Below are 21,827 nucleotides of genomic sequence, written 5' to 3' on the forward strand. Positions count from 1 at the left end.
GTGAAGTGGTGTGGCCACTAAGGAAAGAGAGAAAAATGGCAGGATTCAAGATTACACAAGCATAAATGAAATGGAGAGACAGCTGATGTTAACAGCCACATCTAACAGCTATGGAGCACCCACTAGGTGCCTGACAATGTACCAAACACTCACCACCTGTTTCCTCCTTTACACCTCACAACAGCAGGTCCAGGTGATTTGACAGTGATAATTTTTCACATAATATCTAGCTTAATATCATGACAGCCTTCCAAGTTAGTTATTATTATTATACTCAATTTATATCTGAGAAAAAAGGCTAGAAAAGTTATATGACTATGTCAGAGTCAAATAGTAGAGATAGGATTCAAATCTATGATTTATCAGAAACAAATTAGGCAATAAATCAATTATATATATAATTATATAAATCATCTCTCCCTCTCTCTTTATAGGATATATTATAATATTATTGTATATTATATAATATATTATATGTTAAATACATAATAATTACATATTAATTATAATTATATATTATATATTAATAATTATATATGAATTATAAATTAATAATTGGTTAAATGACTATTTTTGAACTGCAAAGCCTCTGGCCATAACACAACATGGTCTCTACCGAGACATAGAAATTCTGAAGGGGACTATAAGTGGTCATTTAGGAAAAAAAACTCAGAAAAACTAATTATAGAATCATAGAATCTTGAAATTTACTTGTATTTAAATTCATCAAGACAGTTCCACAAGCCCAGATGATTAATTCTTTGCAACCCACCTATTCCAGGGAGATTTTAGAGCATTTGCCATTTAAATTCTATTTGTAATAATCTTGTGAAGTAGTCTTCTAGAAATAAAATTAAAGGATTCCAATGAAAACAAACTTCTAGAAAATTGCCAAGAGAAATAAGTGTTCACTTTCTGGTTGCTATTGAAACATGAGCATCTACCAGTGCTGAGTGGGTAGAAATAATCCAGCCTCCACAGAAATTTATGCTACAGACCCAAATTTTTCTATAGAAGCTCTATTTACCTCAAGAAAAGTAGAGTTACCTTCAATCGCTTTTCCTTTTCCCACATAATAGACTGAATGAGGGTAAGATGGTTCATAGAGAAGATAAATAAGATTACTAAAGGAATGAAAATACCAAAAAAGGTGAAGAAGTAATCACGAGAATATTCTGGATATGGAAATCTCTGAACAAAGACAGTGACATCTTGGAATAGCTTTTGTGTAGCTGTGTGGTTAAAATATTTCATGATGGCCTGATCCAAGGCATGCTGTATAACCAGGAACCCTTCAGTGATGTACCCTAAATGAGAAAACAAAGATTGCTAAGTACAACAGACAAGAAATAGCTGAAATGAACAAAGGAAAAGGTAACTAAAGGTATGTCAAAAACAACAAAGTTAATTATTGTAAAGAGGCTCTTGTTATAGTCTAAATTTCACAGCAATTATGGTTTCCCCACGCAAATACATAATAAATACTTTATTATTTAAATTTTTATTTACTTGAGTATGGTTGATGCACCAGGTTACATTAGTTTCAGGTGTACAATGTCGTGATCTATACATTATGCTGTGCTCACGAGTGTAGCCACCATCTGTCAGCATACAGTGCTATTACAGTATCATCAGCTATATTCCTTTGCTGTGCCTTTTATTCCCGTGACTTATTTATTCCTTAACTGGAAGCCTGTATCTCCCATTCCCCTTCACCCATTTTGCCCACCCCTCCCTCCTCTCTGGCAATCATCAGTTTGTTCTCTGTATTTGTAGATCTGATTCTGCCTTTTGTTTATTCATTTGTGGGCTTTTTTAGATTCTTTTTAAAAGGATCCTAATTCCCAGCTTCCCAGAAAGTAAAATATTGTGTAAAATTACAGAGCTGCTTTCTGCAATTTCAATCAACTGAATGAGAACTGAATAAACTACTGCATAGGTCAAGATTTTAATTCAGTACCCTTGATATTTGAGAAATTAAGGGAAGTTCATACTGAGTGAGTTATATGAACTGATGTCCACTAAAGCAGAGCTACTCAGTGTGTGGTCCTTGGATCTTGGCAATATGCAAATAGCTTCTTACTGTTAAATAAGTTTAGTATAAAAATGAGCAAACACTTAAAAACTTTTATTAAAATTTGGCAATGCCATGACATCTAAAAACTGAATTTTCTGTTCATCTATACAAGTTCTTTATAGATTTTCAATGTGAATCTGTGTCACATTTTCTCCCTTCTGGATCTCACCTTACTGTTTTAATAGGGTCTTTCACACAGGCTGGAATAATCAATTTTAATGAAGTTCAATTTGTCAATTTTTTTCTTTTATAATAATACCTTTTCTGTCTTAATGAATCACTGCTGGCCCCAAATTCATGAAGATATTCTCATAAATTTTGTTGTGGAAGCTTTATGATTTTAGTTTTTACATTTAGGTTTATGATCATCATGTTATTTAACTAATTATATGTAGATATGGATTAGTGATCAAGATTCATTCTTTCCATCCACATACCATGTTATTCCATCACAATTTGTTCAAAAGATTTCCTTTTCCCAGTGAATTATACTGGTGCCTTCATGGAAAAATTAAATGTATGTATATGAGTCTATTTCCAGACACCTCATTCTTTTTATATGTATTTGTTCATCCTTACACCTATATGGCAATGTCTTAATTATATAGATTTATAATAAGTCTTGAATGTTCTTTAACATTGACATTCCTTTTCAAGATTTTTTTAAAAATTAATCTAGACCCTTTGTATTTCCATATATTTTTTAGAATAAGCTTGGTATTTTTTTTCCAAAAAGACTGCTAGGATTCTGTCACTATATTGCTATTATAGATCAACTTAGGGAGAAGCTACATCCTAACAATTTTGAGTCACCCAAGCAATGAAATTTAGATATCTCATCATTTGTTTAAAGTTTTCTCTCAGGAATGTTTTATTGTCTTTGGTGTAGATTTATAATTTATTATCATATACTGTCTATCTTGGGTATTTGCTCAATTAATACATTATATGTAGTACTTTCCTGTGGATCTCTTCACAATCACCTACATAACATGATTCTGTCAACTTCACATAAAGATAATTTTACTCCTTCCTTTCCAAAATCTATACCTTTTATTTCATTGCCTTTTTCTGATACAAGCTAGGACTTCCAGTAAGCTTGAAAAGAACTGATGAGAGCAAACATCTTTACTTTGTTCCCGATTATTAGAGGAGAAATGTACAATATTTCACTAGGATGATACAAATTTCTTACACATGTACTTTATCAGATTCAGAAATTTCATTTTTTTCACTTTTTTTCTACTTTGGCTTGGAGAGTTTTTTAAAATATACTTTTTTATTTTGGAAAAAAATATAGTCTTACAGAAAGACTACATACCATGCATTCCTAAATACCATGCATTCTCAACAGAGTTATAGAGCTTCAAGCCATAGCACATAAAACAGATCTGTAGTATATCTGTGGTATTAAAATTTCACAAGGGGAACACACTTAGGGAAAATATGTCCAAAAGGATTCCCTAGAAGGGCAATAATGAAAAAAAAATTGAGAAATATTACTTATACCCTGCACCCAGCTTCCCGAATATGACATCTTACATTCCCATGGTACATTTGTCAAAACTAAGAAATTAATATTGGCACAAAACAATTTCTAATTTATATAAACTTGTTTGGATTTCACCAGTTTTTCCCCAGTGTCATTTTTTTTCTGTTCCCACCTAGGATACTACATTGCATTTAGTTGTCATGTCTCCATAGTCTCCTCTGATCTATGAAACTTTATTATTCTTTCTTGTTTTTCACGACCTTGAGAGTTTTTGAGAATACTGGGCATGTATTTTGGAATACATGGTTCTGTAGTTTGGATTTGCATGATGTTTTTTCACTAATAGCGTTAAAAGTTTTACAGAGGTAAAATGCCCTCTTCATCACATTATATCAGAGAATATTTGCTATCAACATGACATCAAAATACTCAAAATTGTTTTAAATTCCTTGCCAGCCAATTCCAGTATATAGCTTATCTGTCCACTTATATTGACTGTTTTTTTTTCTTTTAATTTTAGGTAACATTTTCCTGCTTGTTTGCATATCCTATAATTTTGGATCTTATGCCAGAAATTGTGGTGAAAGGAACAGTGGACACTAAAGTATATAATTGTTCTGTTTTCTTAAAGACGCTAGCTCCTTCCTTTGTCATACAGCTAAAGTGAGGAGCTGACCATTTAAATTCCAAGAGTTTAGTTGAGTTGAGCTGAACCTGGATAAAAATACATCGTTCCAACATACAGAAATTTTACACAAGTTTTTGGACATTGAAAATTTTAAAGAAATCACCAGCAGTACAAGTTAAAAATTAACAATTTCTATCATAAGATTGAAGAAATGTAGGTATAAACATGTGATAGCTCTTACTATATGACTTGATATTACAATAAGTATGACTAAAGATCTGCTCACCAGGAGGCCCCCCATTTGAGTTGCGTTCACTTCTGGGTCCCAAAGAAGGAAAAGGTGGAAAGAGAACACCTGTTTCCCAGCCTTCAGTTCGGAGAAAACCCACATACTTGTTCCTCTGAAAACTACTGAAACGCAGAAAATATTTTACCTATAAGGAGCAAAAAGAAACAATATCTGTAAATGAAAAAAATAATTAAGAATGAGAAACAAAAGGAAGTTAAAGAAAAACTGCACACGTGCGATTCTGAGGCAGAGTGTCAAGCACTAAGTAGATTCTGAACATCAGCCAATGGAGCGGACTTGTGTGGCTACTGTGGGTTTGTGGTAAGCAAACAGTGGCAACTTGCACACAATTGCCAATGTCTCTTTCCCAAAATAGACAGCTGGCATGCATACTGAAATGAAACATACCAAAAGGTGTTGCTAATTTCTCTTCCCATTATGTCAGCCAAGTGTTCCAAGAGGAAAATCTCTTCCTCCTCTAAAAGTGATTATAACCTAAGAATCCCACATGAAGACAGAGGAGAAATGTGAAAGTATAAATGTGGAATACTGCATAATTTCATTATTAAATGAAAAGATAATACTAATTCTAAAGAACTAAGTAAAAATTTCAAGGTAGATCATGCTGGGTCTAAGTAGCTTTACAAGACAGCAAATGGTCCAGCAGTTGCCTAAAGTCAGGGGTCAGACCAGAGAAATCAGTAACACCAGATGGGACAGACACATATCATAAACCTAGGTAAATATTAATATACTCAGTTATCAAGACAAAAGCTTTAGACACTTATTGCATGTTCAAGGATTAAGACATAGCACCTCTTCCTCAAGGAGCTCAAATTCTAGTTGAGACAACATATATATTTACATTATAGTAAATTCAGTGATAGTAATATGTACAGGGCATTTATGGGAGAATGAGGGAGGAAAGGGATGGGTGTGGTTAGGAGAGTCACTGTACTGTGAGTCACAGTAGCAATGCTAAGGGTAAGAGTGAGCCAAGTGGCCTGGGCAGTCGGGAGACCATACAAGGTGAAGTTTGAAACTGTACCAAAAACATTCTGACTGCACTCTATGTATCCACTGATGAGTCTACATCAGCATCACGTACACTGAATCAGCAACTTGAGGGAATTTTATACACATGAAAGGAATGAGGGAATGATGGGCAGAATGGAAGATACCTACAACTCTACTTACAACCCAGTGGTTTTCCTTACTTTTTCATTCCATTGACAGCCATCTGTATCTTAAATGTAGAATTATAGCTCCATGCATACATCTGTACCATACTTTGGTTATTTCCCTCAACACCAGGGACACCAAGTTCAAAGCACAGTCCTCGTCTCTCTTTCTTGAAAGTTGTTATCAGAATCTTTCTCAGAGTCTGCCTATGTCCTAATTCTGTTTCTGCTTAGCTAAGGCTTAACACTGTTTTCCAGATTTAGATTTTGGAGAAAAATGATGAGATTCAGTCAAAAGAAAGAGGAACATTTTCATGTTGTATTTTAACATGCTTTAACATCTCAGGTCTTGACCTGGGAAATGTGCATTTACTTCACCATCATGCACAGAACCGAAGGCAGCTGCCATAATCTGATACAGTGGTCAAGGTCGACATCTCCTATGATTCTGATTTATAAGGAGAAAACCTAATATGTGGTAAATTCAATTCTTCCCCCATCAACATAAAGTTCTGGCTAAATAAAGGCACAGACACAGAAATTAGATTTGGATTTAAATATTTGCTCTACTATGTACAAGCAGTATGATTTTGGGTAAGTTGCAGTCTCCCCACTTAATAAATGAAATAATTATGCCTCTACTTCATTAAGCCTCAGAAACTGGAAGTATACTTATGAGGTTTCTACATTAAAAATCTATTACCTTAAATGGCAGGGGATCATTGCTATTTTGGAACTCATGGTCAAAAATAATAGCAACCAACACTTTTTTAGAGTTACTCTCTTGCTTAACATACTCTTCAAAATCTCTTTCTGAAGAAAAGCCTTGAACTGTAGAGAGAAAAAAATCGAATATGTGAGTTGCCCACATAAAGGCAAACTATCTGACTGCTTTTTCTATCTGTAAGATGGGAAAATGCTTTACATGGATGAAAGACTATCAAAATATAAATTTCAAAACATTGCTGCTCAAACACTGGCATAACAAACTAATGGATATTAGGAGTGCATAAAATTTTTTAAGAGTCTTAGGAGTTTTGGGCACCTGGGTGGCTTAGTTGGTTAAGCGTCTGCCTTTGGCTCAGGGTCCTGGGATGGAGCCCCGCATCGGGCTCCCTGCTCAGTGGGGAGTCTGCTTTTCCCTCTCCCTCTGCCCCTCCCCCCACCTGTGCTCTCACTCTCTCTCAAATAAAATCTTTAAAAAAAAAAGAGTTTTAAAAGTTTTATCACAAGTTTAAAATATAATTAATCATTATAATAACTGTGTAGTGAAATAAGGTATGGAAGAGGGATATTTCCAATGTGTTTTGAAATTTCCACCTTGGAAGGAAATAACAAAATTGACTCATGCAATCTATTCAAAGTCCTAGAAGATGGGAATCTATAATATCTGATTAAAAAATAACTCAGAAGTTGAAGAATGAAACAACTTCACAATTTTAATACTTGAGGTGATTATGTGTCATAATCATTATTTTTTGTATAGTTGGGAAGTGCCAAGGATGCCACACTTTTCTCAGGCTAAGTACAGTTGGGATATAAATCCCAAAGCTGTAAGCAGGATCTCAGGGACCGGAATCAGATTTGCACCTACACAAGGTGACCAGAAGCAGGATGAAACAAAGTCCTCAGAGAATTCAAATGATTAAAGCTGGAAAAACAAAAGTCCACTAAGTTAAACAAAACAAAACAACATAGGAACACAGCTAGAAATAGAATCTAATATCGAAAGTCCACTGTGAACAAAGTGAAGTGTGTACAAGCGGGTAGTGAGGCACACTTTGGGGCACGTAGCCTCTACTTCTGCATCTGAGCCTAACCACTGTCATGCATCTCACCCAGGCATCCTTTATGTCCCGGGAACCTCCCCATCCCTTTGCCTTCACCACTGAGTAGCCACAATTCTTTCTAACTGCCTGGCCATGGTGCAAGGGCCTGAGGACAGGTCCACCAGTCCGTTTTCATTAATTTAACTGAGCTTCAAGGAAGGTATTACCTGCTCAAGCAGGAGTATAAGAAAGAACGGGAGGGAGAGAGAGCTTTGAGTACTTGATGAGGTTAAGACATGTCTTTGCCTCAATTTCTCAGAAAATAGAACTGGAGGGAAATTTATTTCTTATTTATTTTCATTTATTACCTCGGGTGGCTTTATTTTTCCCCCAGCTTTACTAAAAATTGTGTGTACTTACAGTGCAAAAGATGATGACAATGTATGTCTACACTGTGAAATGACTGCCACAATCAAGCTAATTAATATATCCATGACCACACAGTTACCCCTTATTTTATTTTTAAAATTTTCTGCCCAGAGTTATTGAGGTATTGCTGATAAATTAAAATTGTATATATATAGGTTATATAACGTTATTTTAAGGTACACAAAGTGATGTTTTAATATCTGCATACATTGTGAAATAATTACCAAAACCAGGTTAATTAACACACTTATTGCCTTACATAGTTACCATCCTTTTTTGTGAGGAGAACACTACAAGATCTACTCTCTGAATAAATTTCATATACACTATACAGTATTGTTAACTATAGTCACCATGTACATTAGATTGCCAGGACTTATTTATCTTTATAACTGAAAGTTCATAAGACTTGACCGACATCTCCCCATTTTCTCTACCTACCCTCACGTCCAGAAACCATGCAACCATGATTATTTTTTTCTGAAACCATGATTCTACTCTCTGCTTCTGTGAGCTCAACATTTTTAGATAACACACATATAAGTAAGATAATACCATATTTGTCTTTCTGTGTCCAGCTTATTTCACTAGCATAATGACCTCCAAACCAACATACTGTTACAAATGACAGGATTTCCTTCCTTTTTGTGGCTGAATAATTACATTTTCTCTATGCAGCCATCTGTTGATAGACATGTTGTTTGCTTCTATACCTTGTAAATAATGCTGCAATGAATAATTATGAACTTACATACCTTGAAAAAGGGAGATGCACAGGGTGAGGGCCATATTCACCCTGGTATTTTCCCTGAAAGCATTTGCAGAAAGCTGCAGACTTACTGAGCTGAAGAAAAGAGGTGAGAGTTGAGGCTGCCAAAATGGTTGAAACTTGAGAGACAAACTTGCAAAGAGAAGAAAATAGCAGAGAAGTGAAAAATCGGCTTGTAAATTCCCCTGAAGTCACCAGTCAACCCCTTAACTGAGGATGCCTAAGTTCAGACCATGAAACCAAGAAGATAACAGCAGGTGGCAGGCTACACTGCTGAGCAGGGATTTCAGCAGGTAGGCAATGTTGATGAACCAGAGAATAGAGTTCAAGCCCCACAAAGGTAGAGGAGCCTTCATAAATATTCCAGCTTCCAGATCACACCCTAGAAGAGCCATACCCTAGGACAAGGGATAAGCTGCAGGAGTAAAGACAAAACTGAAATAGAGCACTCCTTACAAAGCCCAAAACCAGATTTTGATGGGATCAAGTCACTCTGTCAGTATTTAAACAACCATCCAGAAGAAAACTTAACCCTCTTTGGATAAAAAAGTATCCTCAAGAGCTTCTAATATTTTTCATCCACAACATCTGCCATTCAATAAAAATATACAAAATATGCTATAAAAACAGAACTCAATGACTGAAGAGAAAAAAATATACACAAGTATCCTGATATCAGAACTTTCTGGCAGGAACTTTAAAGTAACTATGATTAATAGGGTTAATAAAGCTAGAACATTTCTCTAGAGACCTGAAATCTATTAAAAACAGGACAAATGGAAATTGCAGAACAGAGAAATACTTTTAAAAACAATTCAACAGAAAGATCAGATGACCTGTTTCAAAATATATAAAAAGAAATTTTAACATACATACATACACACACACACACACACACACACACATAACCTATTTAATACTAACAACACCTAACTGAAAATGTAGTCTCTCTCTCAGTAACTGAGAGAATAAGCAAATAAAAATAGTAAGAATACATATTTGAAAAGCACTATGATTCACCAACTTGACAACTTCACCTGGGTGGCATTTATACAACACTATAAGCAAAACCTACAGAATACACAGTCTTTACAAATGTACATGGTACATTTTTCAAAATATACCTTAACATGGGCATAAAATTTCTCAAAATTTCAAAGAACTGAAATCCTAGAGTATACTCTGATTCAAGGAAATTAAAATAGAAATGAAAAAAAAAACAAAAAGAGAACAACAAATTCCAACTGTGTTGAAGTAATATATTTCTAAGAATCCCACACATCAAATAAGATATCAGAATGGAAATTATGAAATATTTTAGGTAAACCAAAGTGGTCTCCAGGACTACATTTATTGGGATATTTGTGGTTATATACTTTAAAAATTATTGGGTATTTTGCAATCTTCTGCTTCGCTTTTTTTTAAATAAGTTATGTTTTGAGATGGCATCTACTCTCAAGGACCCTCAAATTCTTGAGAGACAACAAAAAGTTGAAAAAATAATATTACTGAGTACACGTATGTGTTTAAAGCAAGGGGCACTAGAGGGATGCTCACCAAACTTCTGATAGCGTTTCTCCCTGGGAATGTGAGGGGAAGCTCACTGGGGGGCTTTTAAGATAACTGTATGGAGCTTGAGTCTTCTCTAACGCATTCATATATGTCTTGTGTAACATTTTTACATGAAAAAAGTTTGAAATAACTGACCACTGAGCACGCATCTAGAATGAGGGCTCATGCTTATGCTGTGCCTCTGTGTTCCTCTGGCACACCGTCGTAGCCCTGGGGTCACACCTACCCAGCTTTAAGAAGCACAACCAGAAACAAGGAAGACGATATCACAGAATTGGAGAGTAACCTAAAATAATATAAACTGATTATCTAATTTTTAAATACTACTATTTGTTTTGGGCTCTAGGAGAAAATATTTTATATGAATTTAACTCTCAAGTATAACAAAGTGTGTACTATTATACCTAGGAGGTTACTATCTGGTTATGAGGATATATCCTACAATGTCTTACTTAGGAGATTAATGCCCAGTTAAAAGGTTATACAAGTGTCTTCACTGAAACCCAATTTAATAATACATTTTTTTCAAAAACTTTTAATTTCTAACCTGAGAAATTATAATGCAAATCCCTTTTCACGAGTTCAATGATGCCCTTTACCACAACACTTTTGGAAGGCACGAAAGCCAGTTCCCAATGACCAGAAGTGACGGCCATTCCAAGGAATGCAGGCAACTCATCAACAGGCTGAAGAGAGTAATTGAAAGGCCCAGACTTCTTTATAATCAAAAACTTGCGTGTTAACAAAAGTGTACTAGCAAATAGCACTGTTAGGATGAATTCCACAAATAACGCCACTAATCGCCGTCTCTAGGAGATAGAAAAAAAAGATTATGGTAAGTGTCGTATGAGTCCATTACCTCTGCAAATGCCTAAATGTTTTATATCAACAGACACTTATTAAAAGAAGATACATAGATGGCAAAAAATGAACAGCTTCACTCTATGATATAGCATTAGTTTCCTGGACCATTTTTTTCTCTCCTTTCTACATGTCATTCTGCTATTATTTCACTCTGTGAGGACTCTTCATATTTGGAAGAGATACCCCCAGCCCTAGAACTGAGAAAAATACAATATAAACTGAAATGCAGTGATCAGGCTGTAAGAATTTTCCCATTGTGGTCTCTTAGCTGTTGCAAAAATCCTATAGATACTCCAACTTACCTTTAAAATAAAATTCTTCCAGAGAAGACCCATAAATTTGTAAAACCATAAGAAATCCATTCTTCAAGTCTATAGAGGGAGTAAAGATTTTACAAAAAGAAATTAAGATTATATAACAAAATGTAAATTTTAGACAAATAAATTACTTAAATTTGAATTGCTTCATTTTCTAATCAAGCTTAAGGGGATGACAAAAAGAAACAATAAGCATTTGAAATATTTGAGAAGCTTTTTATCCCACATCCTTACTCAGTATCTTCTGAGTTTCTAATATTTATAAAACTTCAAGCACAAAACAAAGATCAGTAAGTTACTGACGCAAGTTTCCAGGTAAATTTGACCAGTACCTTTACCAAAATACTAATTAAGAAATAATACAAAAAAATCATCACCATCAGCAAAAAGACAAAATGGTATGTAAAATCACATCACAGCTATAACCCCCAAATGCCACTCAACAATTAGCAAGATTGAAAGTACCTCCATTAATAACATTGCTAATGGGAACAGATTCATTCTTATATTTCATGAATATTTGCTGAATATCTATTAAGTGATATGTTAAGTGTAGGTGTATAATGGGAAACAACAAATAAAACCCTTCCTTCATGGTGTGGGTGTCACGGCAGGCTATTAATAACCCAGGAGCTGAAGTTGAACCATCTAGGCTGATTCCCAGCTCTACCACTATCTGTGTGATCTTGAAAACTTGACTTAAATTCTTGCAGCTACCAGGGAGAGAGCTACAATTCAGGGCCTGGAAGGGGGGACCTTACCTTATAAATAATGATGACAGTGAAGGAGACTGGCCTTCCCAGGAACTGCAGGCCAATTTCAAATTTCAGTCTTTGATACCAGATGAAGGTATCCCATATTACAAATGCCTACAGGTGCCTAATATAAGAAAATAAATCCTCTCTGAAAAGAAATAATATCCTGGAGAGTTAGCTATTCCTCCAAACAATTTTTCTGCATGTAATATCTGGCACTCCTTACATCTGGGGTGGAGTTATCTGGACCAAAATTTAAAATAACTGCTTACCATTTTCAAGGCAAAAAACATAGAAGGTTTAGAAATTCCACAAAAGGACATTAGATTAGGATCTCAAAGGGTGAAGGAAGAAGGTCTCCTAGACCTAAGCATAAAAGCTAAACCATAAAATACAAGAAAATAGATAGGAGAATATCTTTGTGGTTTGGACAAACAGAAATTTCCTAAAGTGAATGAAAAAATTACAAGCCATAAAAAAGGGCTTCATCAAAATTTAAATTTCTGCTAATCAAAAAATACCATCGTGAAAATAAGAAGGAAAGCCGCAGAAGGGAATTAAACATTTCTAACACATTTACCTAGTAAAAGACATATCCAAAATATATAAAGCTTTGCCACAAGCCAATAATAAAAATATGACAACCCAAATTTTTAAAAATTGGCAAGACTTTAGAAAGACATTTAAAAAAATATGAGACATCAAGACAGTGACCTAAGTCATTCTCAAAATCATTCTTCCTTCAAGAAGACCAGCTAGTAACTATCCATAGATGAGACACCATTATGAAAACCCCAGAACCAGGCTGACCTGTGTGGGTGGCCCCATCTGGCCGGAGAGCCCAGTGGACAGTTCTGATTCGGATCCAAAGCTAATGAGCCCTACTGGCCATGGAGCCTATCCTACGACCCCATCCATGAAAGGAAGCAAACTGGTTCAGCCACTATGGAATGCAGTATGAAAATTTCTCAAATAATTAAAAATAGATCTACCATTGACACTACAATTCCATTTCTGGGTATTTATCCAAAGGAAATGAAATGACTATCTCAGAAACACATCTGTACTGCCATGTTCATAGCAACAATATTCACAAAAGCCATGGAAACAATCTAAGTGTCCATCAACAGATGAATGGATAAAGAAAATATGATATGTAAAAACACTCTATCTTCAAAAAAAGAAAATATGGTATGTATATGCAATGGAATATGATTCAGCCATAAAAAGGAAATACAATAATGATATCAACAATATGGATAACATTTGAGGGCATTAGGGTAACTAAAATATCTAAGAGACTGAAATACAAATACTGTATGATCTCACTTATATGTAGAATCTGAAAAAGTAGAATTTAGATTGGTGAGTGCTTAGACAAGGGATGGGAGTGAGGGAAATAGGTGAAAATGGTCAAAAAGTACAAACTTCCAGTTATGAAATGAGTAAATTCTGGGGATGGTGACTATAGTTCATAATATTGTATTATATATTTGAAAGTTGCTGACAGAATAAATCTAAAAGTTCTCACAACACACAAAAAAACTGTAACTATATGAGGTGATGTATGTGTTAACTAAGTTTATTGTGGTAATCATTTACAATATAAACATATGTCAAATCATCACACTGTATACCTTAAACTTACACAATGTTTTATGTCAATTATATATATTAAATCTGGAGAGGGGAAGATGTATATATTGCCAAAAAGCACAGAAAACTGATTTTAAAATGGACCAAAGTCCTTAACATACAGCTCACCATAGAAGGCATACAGATGACAAGCATATGAAGGGAGATGAACCATGAGAGACGATGGACTCTGAGAAACAAACTGAGGGTTTTAGAGGGGAGGGGGGTGGGGGATGGGTTAGCCCGGTGATGGGTATTAAGGAGGGCACCATACTGCATGGAGCACTGGGTGTTACACGAAAACAATGAATCATGGAACACTACATCAAAAACTAATGATGTACTGTACGGGGACTAACATAACATAATAAAATAAAATAAAAATTTTAAAAAAAGCATATGAGAAAAAGTTCCATATCATATATCATTCAGTAAATGTAAATTAAAATAACAATGAGATACCACTACACATCTATCAGAACCAAAATCCATAGCACTAATGATACCAAATATGAAAAGTATATAGAGCAAGAGAAACTCTCATTCATTGCTAGTGGGAATGTTAAATACGTAAGCACTTTGGAATGGAAGAGAATTTGGCAGTTTTCTACAAAACTCAACACACTCTTACCATATAGTCCGGAAATTACAGTCCTTGGTATTTACACAAAGGAGTTGAAAAACGTATGTCCATACAAAAACTTTCACAGAGATGCTTATAGCAGCTTTACTCATAATTTACAAAACTTATAAGCAACCAAGATATCTTTCAGTAGATGAATGGATAAATATACTGTAGTACACCCAGATAACAGAATATTATTCAGTGCTAAAAAGAAATGAGGTATCAAGCCATGAAAAGGCATGGAAAATCCTTAAATGCATAATGCTGAATGAAAGAAGCCAATCTGGAAAGGCTACATACTATATGATTCCAACTATATGACATTCAAGAAAAAGCAATACTATAGACACAGGATAAAAAGATCAGTGGTTCCTAGGGCTTGGGGGTGGAGGGAACAGGAATGAATAGATGGAGCCCAAAGAATTTTTAGGGAAGTGAAATTATTCTATATAGACACTATACCAGTGGATACATGTCATTATATACAATCCATAGAATGTATAACAGCAAAAGTGAACCCTAATGTAAACCATGGACTTTGGATGATAATGATGTGTAGGTGTAAAATTCATCAATTTTAACAAACATTACACCCTGGTGAGGGAGTGGTGTGAGGGAAGATACACATGCATGCGGGTTGTGGGTATATGGGAAATCGCTCCACCTTTCCTCAATTTCACTGTGAACCTAAAACTGCTCTTTAAAAAAGTAAAATTTTAACAAAAAAGCACAGGAAAAACTTCTCAACATCGTAAGTCATCAGTGAAGTACAAATAAAACCAAAATGAGATACTTCAACATACACACTAAAAAGACTGACAACACATAACATCTGAGAAGTTGGCTATGGCAAATAATGCTGCAGTAAACATGGGTGCATATATCTTTCCAAATTAATGTTTTCATTTTCTTTGAATAAATACCCAGTAGTGGAATTACTGGATCATTATGATAATTCCATTTTTATTTTTTTTTAAGTTTTAATTTAAATTCCAGTTAGTTAAGATACAGTGTAATATTAGCTTCAGGTGTACAATAGTGATTCAACAGTTGTATACAACACCCAGTGATCATCACAACAATTGCACTCCTTAATCCCCATCACCTATTTAACCCATCCCCCCGTCCACCTCCCCTCCAGTAACCCTCAGTTTGTTCTCTATAGTTAAGAGTCTGTTTCTTGGTTTGCCTCTCTTTTCCCCTTTGCTTATTTGTTTTTTCTTAAATTTCACATATGAGTGGGGGTGCCTGGGTGGCTCAGTCAGTTGAGCATCCAACTCTTGGTTTGGGCTCGAGTCATGATCTCAGGATCCTGAGAATTGAGCCCTGTGTTGGGCTCAGCATGGAGTCTACTTGTCCCTTTCCCTCTGCTCTTCACCCCCCACCCACACACTCTCTCTCTCTCTCTCCCTCTCAAAGAGATATGGTATTTGTTTTTCTCTGACTTATTTTACTTAGCATAATACTCTACCTCCAACCATATCATTGCAAATGGCTAGACTTCATTCTTTTTTATGGCTGAGTAATATACCAGTGTGTGTGTGTGTGTGTGTGTGTGTGTGTGTGTGTGTGTGTGTGTGTGTGTGTGTGTGTGTGTGTACACATACCACTTCTTTATCCATTCATCAGTTGATGAACATTTTGGCTCTGTCTAGAGTTTGGCTATTGTAGATAATGCTGTTGTAAACATCAGGGTGCATGTATCCCTTTGAATTAGTACTCTTGTGCCCTTTGGGTAAATACTTAGTAGTACAATTGATGGATCAAAGGACAGTTCTATTTTTGACTTTCTGAGTCACCTCCATACTGTTTCCAGTGTGGCTGCACCAGTTTACATTCCCACTAACAGTGCAAGAGGATTCCCCTTTCTCCACATCCTCACCAATACCTATTGTTTCTTGTGTGGTTGATTTTAGCCATTCCGACAGGTGTGAGGTGATATCTCATCGTAGTTTTGATTTGCATTTCCCTGATGATGAGTGATGTTGAGCATCTTTTCATATGTCTGTGGGCAAACTAGATGTCTTCTCTGGAGAAATGTCTGTTCATGTCTTCTGCCCATTTTTCAATCAGATTGTTTTTTGGGTGTCGAGTTGTATCAGTTCTTTATATATTTTGGATACTAACCCTTTATTGGATTTGATATTTGCAAATATGCTCTCCCATTCCATAAATTACCTTTTAGTTTTATTGTTTCCTTCACTGTGCAGAAGCTTTATATTTTGATGTAGTCCCAATAGTTTATTTTTGCTTTTATTTCCCTTGCCTTAGGAGACACCTATAAAAGTGTTGTTGGCAGCCAATGTTAGAGAACTTACTGTCTGTGCTCTCTTCTAGGATATTTATGGTTTCAGGTCTCACATTTAGGTCTTTATTCGATTTTGAATTTATTTTTGCGTGTGGTGAAAGACCATGTTCCAGTTTCATTCTTTTACATGTAGCTGACCAGTTTTTCCAACAACATTTGTTGAAGAGACTGTCTTTTTCTCATTGGATAGTCTTCCCTCCTTCTTCAAAGATTAACTCACCATATAGTGGTGGGTTTCTTTCTGGGCTCTCTATACTGTTCCATTGATCTATGTGTCTATTTTTGTGCCAGTACCATACTGTTTCATGATAGCTTTGCAATATAATTTGAAGTCTGGAATTGTGGTATCTCCAGCTTTGCTTTTTCTTTTTCAAAACAGCTTTGGCTGTTTGGGCTTTTTGGTCTAGTTGTGAAAGATCCTGTTGGTATTTTGATAGGGATTTTATTAAATCTGCAGATTGCTTTTGGTAGTATGGACATTTTAACAATAGTTGTTCTTCCAATCCACGAGCAGGGAATGTCTTTTCATTTCTTTGTGTTCTCTTCAATTCTTTCAATTAGTGTCTCACAATTTTCAGAGTGCAGGTCTTTCACCTCTTTGATTAGGTTTATTTCTAGGTATCTAGGTATCCATCTAGTTTAATTTGTCTACAAAATTGATAAACATCTAGCCAGACTTAACAATAAGACAAGAAAAAGGGCCCAAATAAATAAAATTAAAATGAGAAGGAACCAACACTACAAAAATACAAAGAATTATAAGAAAATATTAAGAAAAATTATATGTCAACAAACTGGACAACCTAAAAGAAAGGGATATACCTAAAAACATATAACCTCCCAAACTGAATTAAGAAAAAAACAGAACCAATTTGAACCAATTGCCAGCAATGAAAGTGAATCAGTAATCCAAAAACTCTCAACAATTTACAATTGCACCAAAGACAATAAAATACCTAATGGTCCAAGAACTTTTTTCTCTTGCTCCAAGGACTACAGAACAACACCTAAGCCTAAAAAGACAGAGGCCAGTTCTTTCCCTTTATCCTTTCTAGGGTAAAACAACAGATATGAAGTTATGCACAAAGAGGAAAAGCAGTTTCCCAGTGTCCTGTCAACCCACCTCCTTCACTATTCCCCAGATACATATGGAAGAATCTTAGGGCAGAAGAGGTCTGACACCAAAAGAGCCTAGTGAGGAAATCAACTTACCCTCAATATCCTGTCCCTTGTTAAAATGAAAAACAATCAGAGGCCAGCCTTAGAAATTCCCTGAGCAGACAAAAACAGTTTAAACATACAAAGCTTAATTTAGCTAGGCTAACTCAACCTCACTCATTTCTTGCTTATGCCTCTGGAAATCATAAGCAAAACTTAAAACTGTTTCCCAAAATTGTTATGAGATAACCACTAGCCATTCCCTATCATTTAAAATAATCTAATACCATAACAAATTACTATGAAGAATAAACAGTCAGTGCCTTCTCACACTATAAGCTGCTTTATGACAATAAATGCAATCATTCCATGTTTTGCTTTGAGTGCTCATAGTTCATGAACTGTCTTTTTGGTGTACGCACAAAACTTTAGTAATTACTGCTTAGGTGATTCATTGGTTTTACCTTTACTGTTTCTGAACTTTTAACACCCTAAATACTAAATGCACTGCCACTCCTGTCCTTCCCAAACTTGGATGCAACACTGAGGTGGGAGGGAAAGGAGGAGGAAGTTGAAGGGACATGAACCTGGTGTGTCTAAAAAACTTTAGGGCAACCCATTGATGTGTGGGCTCTCAAAAAACAATTAAATGGAGTTACTGAAAATTAAGCCATTACATTGCTTACAGTCCTAAATTCTTAGAATGAGACTTATACTCACTACAATTTATTTCCTCTTCTGAAAAGCACTGAGCTGTTCTGAATGAAACACAGCAGCTTTCTTCTCCTTAAACAGAGGTTATCTTTCCTTTTAAATCTTCTGCCTACCTTACATAAAATGAGGGGACCAAGATGGCTTGAATGTTCCTCTGGGCTGGACTAATACTATACATATGGCTCTCCCTGGTTCTAGGTCCTGACCACCCTTTTCTCTGGGCATCTGCTTTAGAAAACCTTTAATTAAACATCCCTTCTCTGTTTAAAACATATATAACTCTTTTTACAAGCCTCTTTTCCGTTTTACAACCCCAAACTCTCTTTCTGAAGGGCCTGGGAGCCATCCTTTGAAATGTAATCCTCAAGGAAGATAGCACCCCTATTCCCAGTCTCTGTGGGAGGGTAGGAGCTAGCTTCTAAGAGGCACCAACAGCAAACACACATGGCCTAATCACAGAGAACCACAGAGCAAACTTCAGGAAGTTACTCAATGTGTTCTCCTGGTCAACCTCCCTTCTACAGTCCTCCAGCACATTCCCAGTGTCTCACTCAGCCCTCAAACACCCTCCCATCCCTTGTCTGAGCAGAACTGAGCTCAGACTGAGTTCTGGCCTGTGTTCCCAGTTCCTAGAGCCGTGCATAAAGTCTTCCTTGCCTGTTTAACGTAGTTCAGTGCAATTTCCGCTTTGGCAGAGGAGAACAAAGACACTTGAGCTTCCTGCAACACTTAACTTCCATACCCCTTCCTCTATTTCTTGAACGTTTACTACCTCCTGTCAGTTGAAATATTCTAATCACCCGCAGAGATGGGTACAAATAGTATCCAGCTTCTTTTACAGGAGGATACTGAGGCTTAGTGAAATCAAACAATTTACATTAGGTCATCGCTATAATCTGAATGTCTGTCCTCCTCTTCTCCCCAGATTCGTATGTTGAAATCCTAACCCCAGTGTGATGGTATCACCATGAGGGACACGCAGCATGTGACGAGCTCATGAGGATGGAGCCCTGATGAATGGGATTAGTGCCCTTATGACACAGCCCCCAGAGAGCTCCCTTGCTCCCTCCACCATGTGAAGGACACGTTGAGAAGATGCCTGTCTGTGAATCAGAAATCAGGCTCTCACCACACACTGAATCTGCATGGAGCTTTGACGGAAGACTTCCCAGCCTCCAGAACTGTGAGAAATACATTGGTTGTTTTAAGTCACCCAGCCTACAGTATTCTGTTAGGGCAGCCCCAGCTGACTGGGACAGTCACACAGCAAATAAATTCTGGACTCCGCAGGCCTAGACCCACAACACGTGCCTCCAGAGCCCTGGCTTTCAAATACTTGGTACAGCCCAAATAAAATTTTGTTGAATTTGTTCTCGTTAGCTTCTGTGTGTGTTTCGGGGTCCAGAGAAGTGTCTTTTACTTCCTGTGTTTGTTTTGGTGTTTTTGAGGGGGAGGGCACTTTCTCCTCCCTGGGAAGCCCTGGATGCATTCCCCAGAGCAGGGGGACCCGGAGAGAAAAAGGATGGGAGTGAGGTCCAGCGAGAGACACGCAAAACAGGAGGGAGGGTCAACACTGGGTGTGGCGGCCCCTGACAGTCGACAGTGAGGTACAGGTAATATTATATGTGTATCACTTCCAAGGGGGTTTGGGTATCGTTTTGGGGGGAGCTGAGATGGCTGTGGTGGGTTCCAGTGTATTTGGGGGCTTGGGGGTCTTGTGTGGGGTTCGCACTTTCGGGCTCTGCGCTCAGAGTGCGGCCGGCGGGTCGGCCTCCCGGGGGCACTCCAGGGAGCACCCTCCGCCGCCCCGGGGGAATCTGGGGAGAAGACACCAGGGCGGGGACGTCCCACACTCACCGCTCAGGCCTCGTAACCGCCACGGCCACACCTCCACCTCCACCTGTGAGGGACAAGCGTCACCCGCGGCGCGGTGCCTCCTGCCAACGCCTTCCCCAACCGCCCAGCCACCGCGGGCCCCTTCCTCGCGCATGCGCACACGCGCCCAGGCCCCACCCGCCCCTCGCTCCCCGCAGCCCTCGCGCGCTCAGGCTTCACCACCTTCCCAGCACGCATCTCACTATCCCCCCCGCGTCACTATCCGCGGTCCCCCCCCAACCCCGGGCGCACTGGACCCTCCCGGGACACCCCAGAGCGTGAGGCCTCACTAAACTCTTCCCTCGCGTACTGCCCTGGGGCCCCACCACCCTGAGGGCCCTACCTCGGGCCCGTTCGCTTGCTCCCAGGCTCTTTGCCTCTGCACCCCACTGGACGACCCGACCATCCTCCATCTGTCGCTGGCTCCCCTCTCCCTCATGTGTCATGGTCACCCTCAGCGGGCCAGTAGCTGGTGGCAGGAAGTGGGAGGAGATTCAGTGGTCGCCGCCCTCCACGGTCTGTGGGGGTCAACAGATAACTTGCAGAGGCGCAGGCACAGGGGCCCGCAACCCTGCTCCGGGGGCCACTCAAAGCCCCAGACGCGCGGCGACCCGGCCTAGGGCGCGCCGTCCACGCGCCTCGCCCCGGTGGCATGCGCCGCCTCTGCCCGTGGGCGCTCAGCGCGTGGAGACCCCCACTGCGTCCTCTGCACGCGCTGCCCTGACCCGCCAGCCACTCAGTGGGCCTCACCCCCGGACCTCTCTCATGCTGCTGCAATTCACTGATGGTCGCTTCTCTTGGCGGACCCCCGCCCCAGCCAATACGCACCTCCAGTGTAGCTTAATGGTTGGAAGCCCAGGTTCTGGATTCTGTCAGAGGGCAAATCTCTTCCCTACTGGACCAGGTATCGGGTTCGGGCCTCTCAGGGCTAAATGGAGCTGGGCTCTTGAACTGTTAGGTTAAGCTTTGTCAGGAAAGCGTGCTGGATGGACCCTGCAGGACCAAGGGCTGCTGGTCCAGGTTCGGGTGTTTTCTCTTGATTTTTCTTACTTACACCTGCATGTAAATTGCTTAGTAGAGGAACTGACATATAATTTTTTGTTTCTTTCTCGAAGATAAGAGGTGGATTGGAAGATAGGGAGGAACAGTGAAAGAGACTACCACATTAAAGTAATTTTAAAAAGAGTCATTAATGATGCCAACTGTGAGACTAGATACAAGTAATAGCTTAATCAAATGAGTTCCCTCTCCTCTTTTAAAGGTGGCGAGCCTTGTTTTACTGAAATCAGTGGTGATGTATGGTATGTGTGGGAGTGGGACCCATAGAAAGTTGTACCCCAAAACAATAAAACACAGAATAGCTTCTGGGT

General features: G+C 38.0%; 1 protein-coding gene across 8 annotated transcripts in view; it reads right to left on the bottom strand.

Moving 5' to 3' along the window:
• Positions 1-20,564, bottom strand: part of LOC113932549 (ATP-binding cassette sub-family A member 3-like) — a 172,668-nt gene extending 152,104 nt beyond the window's left edge. For 6 of the 8 annotated variants that reach the window (XM_035722357.1, XM_035722352.1, XM_035722358.1 and 3 more), the window contains exons 1-6: positions 20,440-20,564; positions 11,373-11,441; positions 10,754-11,015; positions 6,371-6,498; positions 4,484-4,631; positions 1,048-1,307 (exon numbers count right to left, since the gene is read on the bottom strand). In XM_035722357.1, coding sequence (XP_035578250.1) covers positions 1,048-1,307; positions 4,484-4,631; positions 6,371-6,498; positions 10,754-11,015; positions 11,373-11,432 — 858 coding nt within the window. In that variant the 5' untranslated portion in view covers positions 11,433-11,441; positions 20,440-20,564. Of the gene's footprint in view, positions 1-1,047; positions 1,308-4,483; positions 4,632-6,370; positions 6,499-10,753; positions 11,016-11,372; positions 11,442-20,439 lie in introns of those variants that run through there. The other 2 variants (XM_035722356.1, XM_035722355.1) reach the window with 2 other exon arrangements.
• Between the last annotated feature and the right edge of the window lie 1,263 nt (positions 20,565-21,827).

This window comes from Zalophus californianus, chromosome 10 (genome assembly GCF_009762305.2).
Source record: "Zalophus californianus isolate mZalCal1 chromosome 10, mZalCal1.pri.v2, whole genome shotgun sequence".
NCBI classification, from domain to species: domain Eukaryota; kingdom Metazoa; phylum Chordata; class Mammalia; order Carnivora; family Otariidae; genus Zalophus; species Zalophus californianus.